Below are 13,297 nucleotides of genomic sequence, written 5' to 3'. Positions count from 1 at the left end.
TATTTAACAGATCTGTGAAGCAACTCACCAGAACTGAAAACACCAAATTTCTTGGCGACTTGTGTCTGATTCAGGTTTTTTTTCAGGAGCTCAAACAATTTCAAACTTTTTTGTAACAAGAGAAACAGCGGCGCTTTTCGCTGTTTGTTTACATGCCATTTTGTAACAATGAGGTGCACTCGTGGAAATTAGAATACAAAACGAGGCAACGATATGTCATCTCGCGATGACAAGTCACATTTGAAAAGATTGAATAAACCATTTGAATTTGATTTTGATGATGATGAGTTATCAGGTTACAAAACAGTACTGCATCAGTTGTGAACGAGTCGCTATCGGTGCCAGAAAGGTGTTCTTTTAAACAAAGTTCCTGTTCCTTTAGGCAGAGCTTAAAAATGAGTACTCCATGGGAAAAATCAGTTTCACCACAAGGGTGCTCTCTTAGGCGAAATGTTTTTTTAGGAGGTGTTCCTGTACGCCGAGACTACTGTAGCTTATATGAAGGAACAGGTTAGCTGTTGCAAGGAGTGGACAGTTTGAGCATGCTGTGAAATTAAACAAGAGAGATGTACAGGATAATAATCTGTTGAATACAGCATAAGACTAGGGTCTGTTCCCATCCTAGTCGCTACTGCAGACTGAACCGAGCCCTGTCTGCTCCCATCCTAGTCGCTACTGCAGACTGAACCGAGCCCTGTCTGTTCCCGTCCTAGTCTTACTGCAGACTGAACTGAGCCCTGTCTGTTCCCGTCCTAGTCTTACTGCAGACTGAACTGAGCCCTGTCTGTTCCCGTCCTAGTCTTACTGCAAACTAAACCGAGCCCTGTCTGTTCCCATCCTAGTCTTACTGCAGACTGAACTGAGCCCTGTCTGTTCCCGTCCTAGTCTTACTGCAGACTGAACTGAGCCCTGTCTGTTCCCGTCCTAGTCTTACTGCAGACTGAACTGAGCCCTGTCTGTTCCCGTCCTAGTCTTACTGCAGACTGAACCGAGCCCTGTCTGTTCCCGTCCTAGTCTTACTGCAGACTGAACTGAGCCCTGTCTGTTCCCGTCCTAGTCTTACTGCAGACTGAACTGAGCCCTGTCTGTTCTCGTCCTAGTCTTACTGCAGACTGAACCGAGTCCTGTCTGTTCCCATCCTAAAACAATTAAAAAAAATAAAAATAAAACAAGAAAAACAATTTTCTGATTCACTTTCTTATGTAGACATACTGTATGTCACCTAAGGTAGTTTTAGCTGAAGCTTCCTGTGTATTAAATAGGACGCAGTACTACCATTTGCAGCAAAAGGGTCTGTGAATGTACAGTGAGGTCTGTTTTATCTTTGGGAAGCAAAGTCTTTTTTAATGTTTTTGTAAACTACTTGTATAAGAAACCCCTATAAAACTATTGTTTTCCACATGGGTTTGTACCAGAAATATTTGAATACTGCAGTATAGGTGGCACTGCACCTTTAAATGGAGGGGAGGAGGATACAGTAATTGTGTAACAAAATGAGAGCAGAAGAATTTCTAGTATTTAAAGATGCTTTGTGTGACAGTCCGGCTCTCTACATGATCCCAAAGCACGACGAGGTCAAGAGTAAGAACTGTGAAAAAAAAAAACAATATTGATTGAAATTATTCTGGGAAATTGAATTCATAACTAGAAGCATTAACATTGTATTACAGGCTTCCAGTGAATTAAGGCCAAGGTTGTTTTATATGCAGATCATATTGCAGCAGCCTCCTGATTTCAGGCACAGTATCTTTGAGAGAGAGCTGACTTAAGCAGTTCTATTAGACTTGCACTCACGTCCCTCCAGGAGTGTGTGGGAGACTCTCTGAGTGTCTACATCTAAACACATTTCTCAATGCTCAGTTTCATAATATGTATTGAGAATACCAGGTACATCATTAGAATGCCATACAGGTACAGATGCTTTCGTTGGTTATTATGTTTACACACAACTTATATACAGTATTCCCTCGCTAATACAGACACTGTTATGTACATTTTGATATGCCGGGCACAACATATGTCCCCCAATAATAACCAATATAGTGTGACTCTAGGTCACAGTGAATTGCATGGTCCAAAGAGACACACTGGGGGAAAAAAACATCTGTTATACTGACACCAAAGACAGGGCGAAAATAAACAGAACAGATACAAGCAGCCTACTATAAGCAGGATTAAAAGAGGGTGTTTAAACTCTACTCTTCAGAGTTTAAACTGTGCTGGATGCGCTAGGTATTCATTTGATTGTACTACTGTACTGTATGCTGTATAGGCATACTGTACAGATTTATACATTTAAAGTAAGATACATGTGTGCATTTGTTTAATTACATTTTTTATAAACGGACACCTCGTTATTTCAGACAACTTGTCTGTCTCCCGACATGTCCAGTTTAGCAAGGGACTACTGTATAATTATCTTTATATATTTGTAGATGTATGTACTGTAGTGTGGCATACTGTTGATATCTATGAAACCTTCATAGAGTGTTGTCTAATTGAACAAGTCCTGAACAGTTTCATGAATATCAAACTGCAGGTTTATTTGTTTGTATTGTTCTGCCATTGCACTGTATATAAAACAGCTTAATCTGAGCACGGCAGAATGCTAACAGGTAGTCAGGTTCATGTAAACAGGATATTACTTTCAGTATGTTTCCCTGAATAAATAAATACACAATTTAAAACAAACCTATAGTAATTAAGTTGAAAGAATGGGGAAACACAATGGGAAAATGTACATCTAAGTGGAAAGAACATAATGTTTATTCATAACTGGTCTAAAGTGTCTATTTTGAATGTTTTTTAGGTTCTATGATGGATCTTCCGGAATGTATTCCTCGCGGCAAAGGAGCGAGAGAGATGTGGCCTACTGGAGAAGAAGAGGGCAAGATTTCAGTGTTTTACTCAATTACGCCGACAGTGGAGAGCCGAGAGGAAATAACTCTTCAAAACCAGAAGGGGTGAGACGAGAGTTGTTTGCAAAGGATCCGAAAAGTGAAAGAGAAAGTGCGTGCCTGAAAGAGCAAGATGTGGTGCAGGGGAAACGGATGATCACTGGCAACAGGAAGTGGCAAAGCCTGGGCACAGAGGAGTGGAAGCCGGCTGTGGGGTTAGGAAGGCAGCTGTCGGACGGAGACGGAGACAAGTGGGCACAAGAGCAGCACTGCCACAGACCTGGGGGTGGCACCGTTCATCCAAAAACAAAAGGAAAATCTCAGTCTCTACCTAGAGTACTGTCACCAGAGAGCCTGCAGTTTGTAGACATGTCTGCAGCTACTCAGGAGACGTGCAGCAGCCAGAGACTCAACAGCAAATATCCTGAAGAGCCAGCTAACAAAGAACAATGGACTGAAAACAGCAGGCCAGGGGCTCCCGTTACACTTTTACCAAAGCCCAGGTTTAGCAGGCCGCTCAAACCCCCGTCATATGAGGCCCACCAGCAGACAAGAGGGAGCTCGGAAATGATTGCTGGAGTCCCAGACCCCAAGGCAAAAGATCGAGCCGGATCTTATTTTTCAAAGAGTGGGGAAGCAAGGGCTGAGCCTTTCTCACAGGAGACTGCTGGCTCCAACATGGAGCCTCCAGTTTACGTACCTCCTCCATCTTACAAAACACCTTTTCAACAAAAAGGTAACCAAAAGACCTTTCATGAAGTGCCTAATCAGAAGTACTGGAGGGAGGTTCAGCAGGTGTCAGAAAGCAGAGAGACAGGGAAATGGTTATCAAGGAAGGCTGACAGCTCGTGGGTTGAACACCAGAAGGATAAAAGTATATTAAGCAGGAAACATATGTATCCTGGATTTATAGATGACCATCTAGGATGTATTCAGTACATACCCTTTGATGATCCACGTTTAAAACACATGCCAGGGAGGCCATGTGGAAACCCCTTGACTGACTTTGACAAAACCAAGAATATAAAAAAAGAGATGCCCACTGATAAAGTTTTCGAACAATCCACACAAGATAGTGCCTTTTTAATCCCACCGGGATTAATTTACGATGTGGCGAGCAAAGTGTCTAATACTGAACATGCTAACAGCAATAGATGGCTTAGTGCTTCACAAAAAGGGAGTGATAATCTTGTAGCATCTAACCAAAACTGTGCTCTGTACCACAAAGATCAATCTAATCCTTATCAGACCAGAATGCCCAGGCAATACCCACAACCAGATCAAGGCTTTGCCCAAACTGTAACCCAAGTAAAAAAGTTTGAACCAGGCGCAGGAATGGAGAGAAAAAGAACATTGAATGAGACCATATTCTGCCTGGTGTCTGTGCCGGTTCACTTGCAACCAAATGGTCAGAGCTTGGATCAGAATAATAACACAATGACTCCGGGCACTGTTGAAAGTGCTGCTGGCAAAAACACAGGAAACTTACAAAACCAAACTCTCCGTAGCACGCCCTCAACGGACTTGGAGTTGCAAGCACTTACTGGACGCATGATGAACCACAAAGCTGGGAGGAAGCCACAGCCGAGGACTGACGCTGATAACAAAGAGGTAGGAGGCCTCAAGTCCAGCCAACTCCAGAAACACAAAGAACTTCGATACTCTGGGTCTTGGCCTGGAGACCAATACAGAGACCAGGAGACACAAACAAGCTACATTGAACCTCTACAAGGTGCTAATCAGGGTGCGCCAAGCAATCAAGCACACAATCAGTGCCATTCCGATTTTGAAACAAAAGAGCTGAATTTGGATACTGAGGGCAATAGATATGTTCAGCATGGGTATCCCATGAAAGGTCAGATGTGCCTGAACCCGTCCAGTAACAGCGCTTTTTCAAGGACAACCAATTTCTCTAACCAGGTAAACAAGAGCACAGCACACCAAATTCAACCCTCAGGAAATCTAGGGGAGAAGGACATTTCAGCAATGAGATGTAAAAGTAAACCATTCTCTGCCAGCAACGGGAAAGCAGCTTTCGGTCAGTTTCTCCTGAAGCCGGTCAGCCGTCGACCCTGGGATGCAATCGAGGAGCTCGAAAGCATCAACAAAGAGCTTCAGGATCAGATTGGGACCCGCGCTGGTGGTAACCAGTTTACAGGGGACCCTGAGATGGCTTACGAAGAGCTTGTAAATCTACAAATTGGGAGCTGCGACGCTGAAATTGTAAATACAGAAGTGTGGGATCAGAAGCAGGTACAATCAAGTCTACCAGAGCCACCCCCCTACAAAACCAGCAAAATGAAATGTGTGTCCCAGTGCTCGACCATTCCACAGGACCCTGAATATAATAACATGACTTATGTTTCCCGATCCTCACTGAAGACAGTGGGCGTCAGTAGACTTGCACAAAAAAATAACCCAATTCCACAAGAGCATAAATATGGAGACATTAGGGCAGTTTCCCAGACTTCACTTAAGAGTGTGGTCACCAGTAGAACATCAAAACAAGATACCCCTTTTCCATCAGAGCCTTTATATGGAGACAATGACGCTGTTTCCCAAACTGCACTTAAGACTGTCAGTGAACTGTCAAAGCAAGGTAAAATAGAGCCTGGTAGAAAGATTAAGAAGGACATTTCTATTCCCAAAGTGAACAAGGAGGAGATGAGCTCAAATAGTTTTGGCATCGCCATTAAAGACAGTAGCTTCCAAGAAATTAGGAGCATAAACTGCAATATCAATACTCAACAAGAAGAAAGAAAGCACGTCAATGGTTTAACGGTGGTTACGTTTCTACCAGATAAGGACACCACTAATAAAAGTGATGATGATGATGATGATAATGTGAGCTGTAATTGGATAACCTACAAGACAGACAAGACACAGAGTGCGGAGGACATCCCTGAAAATGAACCCTTGGAAGTGAGGGCTGCTAGGATATTAGGGATAGACGTCCCGGTTGAATCTCTGGCCATTGCAGACCAGCTCCTGGAATTGGACAAACCAGAGTCTTTGACAGAGAGGCACGCGTTCACTAAAGGTGTAACAGAATGTACAAATGGAAAGTCGGGGCATGTGAGAGGAGAGCTTGAGTATAGCTGCGCAGGTGACACGGCAGGATCCGTGGTGTACGTCGGACATAAGGAGGAACGTGAATTAACAAAAGCAAGAAAAGAAAATAATATCATCTGTCAGCAGAAGTGCCATGTTGAAAACGAAGTTAAAGGAGACCCAGAAAAGGGTGAGAATGTCTCTGGCAAGTTTCTAGGGTCTGGTGCTATTGAGGAAACGATGGTCGCCACCGCTCCTAACTCGGATAAGAAAAGCAGAAGCACATCGAGAATGATTGAGGCCCTGCAGGGTAAGCTGGCTTCCTCCCCAAGCCGGAGCGTATTGGAGCGCATGGTCAGGATGAAGGAGGTGGACTCGGTGTCCCGCATGAGACGCCTGAGCATCAAGAGCTCTGACTCGGACGAGGCGGAACATGAAAAAACACCTAAACAACTGCAGCAGGAAATGGGAGGTGTTTTTACCTTTACCACTCATCGCGACTCACTGAATAACCACTCGTCACAAGGGGCTGCTGTTACAAGAAGAATTATAACGCTGACCCAAAGAAAGGGGAGGCTACGAGAAGATGAAGAAGGCATTTACCTTTCAGGTAGAAATATATTTGGAGCAGCAGGTATGCTGCCAAACCCTAGTATTTTGTGAGCGAGTTAAACTAGAGTAATAAGGAAATGAACCTTGCTATATGACCTACTATGAACAGGATTGCTTGCAGTGGTGATGTCAGACCAGAAACACAGACTCAGCACAAGGAATGGTGGGGCAAAACTTAAGTGCAATGGCACATAGCCTGTTTATTAAATAATAAAATAAACAAAAGATTTAAACACAAAACACCAAACAAAAAGGCACGTTGGCCAAACAAACAATAAACAGTATCTTGCTGGTTTATTAACCAGCACGTTTAGCAATTGTTATTGCACTGTGTTGACTACCTCCTCTCCACACACGTTCTCCACTCTGCACCCTTCCCCGAACAAAGAAAGCTGCAGGCTTTTATATTCTGGCCGAGAGGTTAACTAGTTATTAATTATCTTATTACCCCTCTGCCATAGTCTGCACGAGTTTAATAAGGATGCGTGACTGTCAGCTAGTTAAATAATCAGTAGCTGATCAGTCACGCATCCTCACGAGGTTTTAAAATCAAAAATACAAAACAATAACAAATAATGGTGGCGGCTTTACATCCACGCCGCAAACAATAATAATATAAATAATAATAAAACAGCGCACATATATATAGGGGCGGGACACTCCGCCACACCTACCTTCTGGGTTTTCATTAGAGAATATAATTGGGGTGTGCAGGACCACACAGCCAGCGCTGAAGACTATTTCTCCAGAATTTGTATCCAGTATGTAGATACTGGATGTTAGTCTAGATGCTATACCCTTCTACTATAGAAAAAAGTTTATAAACAGCATTTTAATTCCTTTACCTGCCAGGCTATAATTTTAACTGTTTTCCAGTTTACAGTGGAAGTCTTCCTAACAATTAATATCCTTCTGACTTATTTCTGTTAAGTTCAGATCACCTTTGTGGCTGAGTCTTTATTGTTCACATACCCACTTACCCAAACAACTGTGAGGAGATAATAACACTAACTAAAGCTCCTCTTAACTATCTAGCTATCTATCTTTAGCTACAAAATACCTTTCAAAGGTTTTGTATAGTGTAGCAGGGGTCTCCAACCCTGGTCCTGGAGAGCCCCAAATCCTTACATCCTTAGGTGTCTATGTCATCAATGGCTAAAGATCTGGAACACCTGTTAATATTGACTAATTAAGCCAATAATTGGTGCAATTAAGTGACTGAGAGCTTGGCTGATTCGAAAACCAGAAGACCCTGTAGCTCTCCAAGACCAGGGTTGGTGACCCCTGGTAGGGTATCTGTGGGAATGAGATTAGGGGGACGCTTTGTGACCCCCCTAATGTTTAAGTACATGGCTTGTTGTTGGATAGCCCCAAGCTGGCCCAGAATCACTGGCAATGTGGTCTCCGAGTTAGTAATCACTATACACAAGGTTTAATGATCACAAAATAATTTATTTCAGGACGTTTTGGACAAAAAGCACTTCTTCAGCTGTGTGGAATGAAAAATAAACGGAACAATTTTAATATATATATATATATATATATATATATATATATATATATATATATATATATATCATATTAAAATTGTTCCCTGTTCATCATGGATTGTAGGATTATGATTCCTGTCACATTAAAAAGTCACATTGCTGTCTGAAGTGTCAATCTAAAGGCAGAATAAGCTGTCAGGGATGCTGAGGGCAGTGAGTTTCCTGCAGGGATTGTTCTCCTAATTTGCAGAAGCTCAATTCCTCAGGATCTTGTTATTTCCACTGTACCTGAAGCAGGCATTTCCTGGCAATGGCAGTAGTAAAGCTTCTGTGCCGCCTTCTCCCAGCAGTGTGCATCTAAATACATGATGCCCTACTATATGTGACGGTAAAATAGCTGCGCGTCCTTGTTTCATGCATTTGTACAAGTAAATGTAATGAAGGGTCCACTTCAGTGCCATTAGGAAATTGCTAATGCTACTTTTAGGAGAGGGTACAAGCAGAAGTGTACAAGGTGATAATGGTAGATAGGTAATGAAAGAAAGAAAATGAATGCAAATGTTGAGACATTCAATTAAAATAAATAATAATAATAATAATAATAATAATAATAATAATAATAATTATATTTGGCCTTATTTGGTGTAAGCTGGTCTCAGTATTTTCAAGTTGCTCATGTATACAGTACTTTTCTTTGCCACAAGGAGGAGCTCCAGTTCATTATATTTCAGCAAAGGTGCAATACAGTAGCTTCCTTGAGTCCCTTGACTTCCCCTAAACATGTTACTGTAGGGCAGTCAGTCTCCCTCCTGTGGTATTGATTTTCTTATTTATCTCTTAGATTCCTATGACCCCAGCAGAGTTGAAAAAGTGTGAGGCCTGAATGACTGACAGACGTGAGCCTCGTCATCCTCCTCCTCATCATCATCATGGTCCTTTGAGATCCGTCTACAGCACTGTGACCTGGCTGCCAACAATATTGCCTTCATTCCATCAAACCCAACACTGATTGCCTTCTTCGACACAAGCATTGTTTACACTGTGTTCTCCTGTTCTATCATGAGCGTGCTGTTCCACTGCCACAAGAAAGCAATGCCCAAAGGGCCTCCATTTCCTTGCTGTGAGTAAACAAAACGAAACTTACACTTAGACTTGCAAAACTGTGTGTGCTTCTCATTGGTGGACCTTTATGCAATTCTGAAATGCAAAACAAACCTAAAACTGTTGCTAATTGTTCTTGGCAACAGGGCACAGCTGTTATTCAAACCGTGCTATTATGTCAGGTTCTCTGAACTGGTATATATACAAAAAAAAAGATTGAATGTAAGTTCTCAAAGAAATGTTGGTGTTTTTCTAAACACCAGAATAGAAAGAGTTTCTTGTGAACATTTTGTCACAGTCAGTATTACCTTTTCCAGATGCGAGTACAGTAAGAAGAGGTGTGTGGTTAATAGCTTCTGAAGTCAAGAGATTAAGGGGCTACAGCACTGTTTGTTTTTTATAGCACTCTTTAGCAAAACGTACCTATACTGTATATCTTAAGCATTTCAAAAAAGAATGCAGAGACAAACAGAAAGTGAATACTCACTAGCAGAATTGTGCTGGAAACATGTTGATTCATATTTCTTAGTATTGAATGTCAGCACATGTGAATTAAATAGCAGGGTTCATTCCAAGTTCTGCTCCATCCAGGTATTAATTTAACGCTTGATAAAAGTTATATCTGTTGCAAAGTGCTCCAGCCACTAATAAGCAACTCTTTTTGTTAAGTATGTGTTGCAGGGACCTATTCACAAAGCTTTAACTGGAGAGATCTTCAAAGTGTTCTGAATTTGATAGTTTGTTATTCATTACAACATCAGTCCACTGTAGTCATGGAACAATCTAGAAATGACATAAACTTTCATTAATTACAAGTCTTTAAATAATTTAAGACATAGTGCTTTATGAACAGAGATTGTAGTTTCTAAACTGAAGAGTGTCTGCATAGGTGTCTTACAATGATCTAAACAATGTACATAAATGACTTAAGCAATGATTATAAAGAATAGATTGTAAGGGCCCTAATTACAGACTTTTAGCTCATTAGTTATATGTAAGAATGTATTTTGAGAGGCAGTTTTTTGTCGAAAATAAGTGTTTGATAGTAAAATTATTCTAGACTGTTGACTTAAAGCATACTTTTATACTCTTTCTTTAAATAACTCTCACGAGTTAATGCTTTATGAATAGGGCCCCAAGTTCCATTTAACACAGTATGTGTATATATATATATATATATATATATATATATATATATATATATATATATATATATATATATATATATTGGTTCTTATTACAGATATGCATTTTTTTATATCATTTCACCGAATCTGTAGCAAGCTACAAGCTGTACAAAGTAAACTGCATTTTAAGAGATTATATTTAACCTTTAAAATGTTGACCACTTATTTCAACCTTGATTCAGCACATAACTATATTATCCCAATTATTTTATCATTGTGTTTCTATGTTTTCAGAAGGCAATCACCCATACTTAGTTTTTAAGTGTATTTGAGTATGAACACATTATACACTGGGTACCTCTGAGATGTAGTGCTGCCAACTGCCTAGATCTTTGGGGAACCTGTTTTTTTTTTTTCTAAGTTTTGCAACCATTCAGTACTTACCTATATCTGGAGAACCACATGTCCAGTTGTCATGAAATTTGCGAATTACATTCTTTAAAACAAGTTGATGTGAGTGTAACGGGCAGAGTTGTGTGCTATTTAGAACAGGGGTGTCCAATCGTGGTCCTGGAGGGCCACTCCACTCAAAGTTTAACAAGTAAAATGATACAATGAACTAATTCAGGGTCTGTCACTTAAACAATTTAGAACAGGGTTGAAACAAAGACCAGGAGTGGAAGGCCCAACTTTGGCCACCCCTGGTTTAGAACACGTTCATGTGAGCTTTGGATTGTGGGAGTTATGGGGGTACAGTATCTGTCCAGCTCTCTGAGTGTCAAACTTACATTTGCTCAAGGTGGAAGCAGGTGATGGTGATTTACTTCTTCACAACACTGATATCTCTAATTGTGAATTTCCAGCGGTGGCAGGTTTTCTAGCGAGTGGTGCAAGGTACCTTGACTTTACTGACATTGCTGTTAAAAGTCTAGCCAGCACCGAGCTCACTCAGTTAAAATGGCATTTCTTGTGTCCCCATATTGTCAGCAGGGTAACAACTGTGGGTTAATCCTAAGAAGGGGATGCCCTTCCCCATTGCCTCATTTAGCTCCGTTTCCCTCTTTTATCATTGCCAGCTCTGGATATGATTTGTTCAAATCGAAACAAAGAGTCAAATTCCCCATTGTAATCTTCACATGTATCTGTGTTTTTATAATTTTTATCATTGACTGTTTATGTGTATTTTTTGTTACTACAACTAGGCTGTTTCAAGTTTTAAACAATAGCTTTTTTGCCATTATGCAATTGAAACATTTTGCATTTTTATTGTATGTATATGCACATTACTTAAAGCAGTATTCCGCTTAAAATTCATTCTGGCAATAATAAGCTGAATGGTGTTATAGCACCTGGCATCTGCAGAACACTGTAATGTAGTTAAACAAGCTATATTCAATTCACTGCTACTGGGTGACAATAATAATTAAAACATCAATATACTCATTACTAACATGCTGGCATGACACACACCTCTTTAGCATACTGAAAGCACAGTTGGATTCATATTTTATGTTCCAACCTTTACAATTAGTTTTTTGCTTACTAATACATTTGCAACTATTTCAATATATCAATGAGAATCATTGAACATTTTAATTTTAGATGAAACTTGGGACCTCAAGTTTCTGAACAGGGAGCATAACAGCTGCATCTATGCCTTTGGAAAGGGCAACCCCAAAGGTTGCCCTTGCAGCCGTATGCACCACACTGATTATAACTGGTGCTTTTGAAGCTGTAAGAATGATAGTGCTACTGGGGTTTTAAAGCATCCTTAGTCATGGTGGCGTGGAAGCAGATCATTTAACCTCTCAGAGCTGTCTCTTGTACTCGGTTTTGTACCTTGGCATCTCAAGCAGACTGTTGTATTTGAGTGTCATTGATATTTTGTATTGCACGTTATGTGCAACATGACAGATTATGCACATCTTGTAATATTTTATATTTTCATATGAAATCGAAATGCTTTTTTTGTACTCAGACCCAGGCCTTTATTGCACGCATGAAACTAAAAAGAATAAATAATAAAATAATTTGCATTTGGTACTTTTAAAGAAGTCAACCCAATAAGCAACCATTTTCTTTCATAAAGCATGTTTTTATTTTGGAAACCTATGCCAAGAGAAACGACCTGATAAGCTAAAGAGCCATTTATAGTATTTTAAAAGGGAACTCATCTATTTTTTCTTTGTGGCACATCAATACTTTGTATTTATGAACAGAAAATGTACATAATATATCACTATATGAGTGTGCTACCGTTGTATAATAATGCTGCCTATTCATAAATAAAGTATTTGCATGAATATTTGGCTTGCATTTGCATTCATGTGTGTGTGAGTGTTTTTTTAAGAAGTCAGAGCTTAAGACCTGTCTAGATCAAAACAACAATGTATTTCCATTGAAAGCCAAAAAATAATATTTTTTACCTTAAATAAGGTAAAATGAGAATAAAATCGGGGGGGGGGGGGGGGCGTGGGGGTGGAAAATATGTATAGAACATCTTGCTCATTAACCCTTTCAGTCCTGGCAAGACCTCAAGGTCTCGCCTTATCTTAGCAATGTATGTTAACATATGCCCCCAGAAATCATGTTGGAACCTCACGGGACTCCTAGGTCCCAGTGTGAGATAGTGTATAAATATATGTATAAAAGAAATATTGTCCTGTTCTCATGTATACTCTGTAAAAGAGTTTACTCTTCAGCTCGACAAAAATAATTCAGGACTAAAAGGGTTCAAAAGGTTTTTTTTTTTTTTTTTTTGTCGTAATTTATTACTGAAGATGGGTCTGTAACTGTTCAGGGAGACCGAGATACACTGTATGGTGAAAAAGAAGTTTGCTAGGGGGGGCACATCAATCCAGCAAACCAAGACATTGACAAAGACCTTGTACTGTTTGTCATTTAATGTATTAGTTTTCTTTTAGTATTTGTAAATTTAGCACTGTTGGGTGTTTTTATAGTTTTATAGATGACTTATATAATTCCTAATATTAAAACAATATGTTTTTATGGTGGTGCA

General features: G+C 40.1%; 1 protein-coding gene across 2 annotated transcripts in view; it reads left to right on the top strand.

The window, feature by feature from the left end:
* The window catches only part of LOC117435268 (junctional cadherin 5-associated protein-like), a 61,153-nt gene extending 48,553 nt beyond the window's left edge, over positions 1–12,600 (top strand). For both annotated transcript variants that reach the window (XM_034058310.3, XM_034058309.3), the window contains exons 4-5: positions 2,810–6,558; positions 8,892–12,600. In XM_034058310.3, the coding sequence (XP_033914201.3) occupies positions 2,810–6,558; positions 8,892–8,926 (3,784 nt within the window). In that variant the 3' untranslated portion in view covers positions 8,927–12,600. The remainder of the gene's footprint in view (positions 1–2,809; positions 6,559–8,891) is intronic.
* The last annotated feature ends 697 nt before the right edge of the window (positions 12,601–13,297 follow it).

The sequence above is a fragment of the Acipenser ruthenus genome, chromosome 3 (genome assembly GCF_902713425.1).
Source record: "Acipenser ruthenus chromosome 3, fAciRut3.2 maternal haplotype, whole genome shotgun sequence".
In the NCBI taxonomy this organism is placed as follows: Eukaryota; Metazoa; Chordata; class Actinopteri; order Acipenseriformes; family Acipenseridae; genus Acipenser; species Acipenser ruthenus.
Note: the sequence above shows the minus strand (reverse complement) of the source record. Positions and strands in the feature narration are given on the sequence as shown.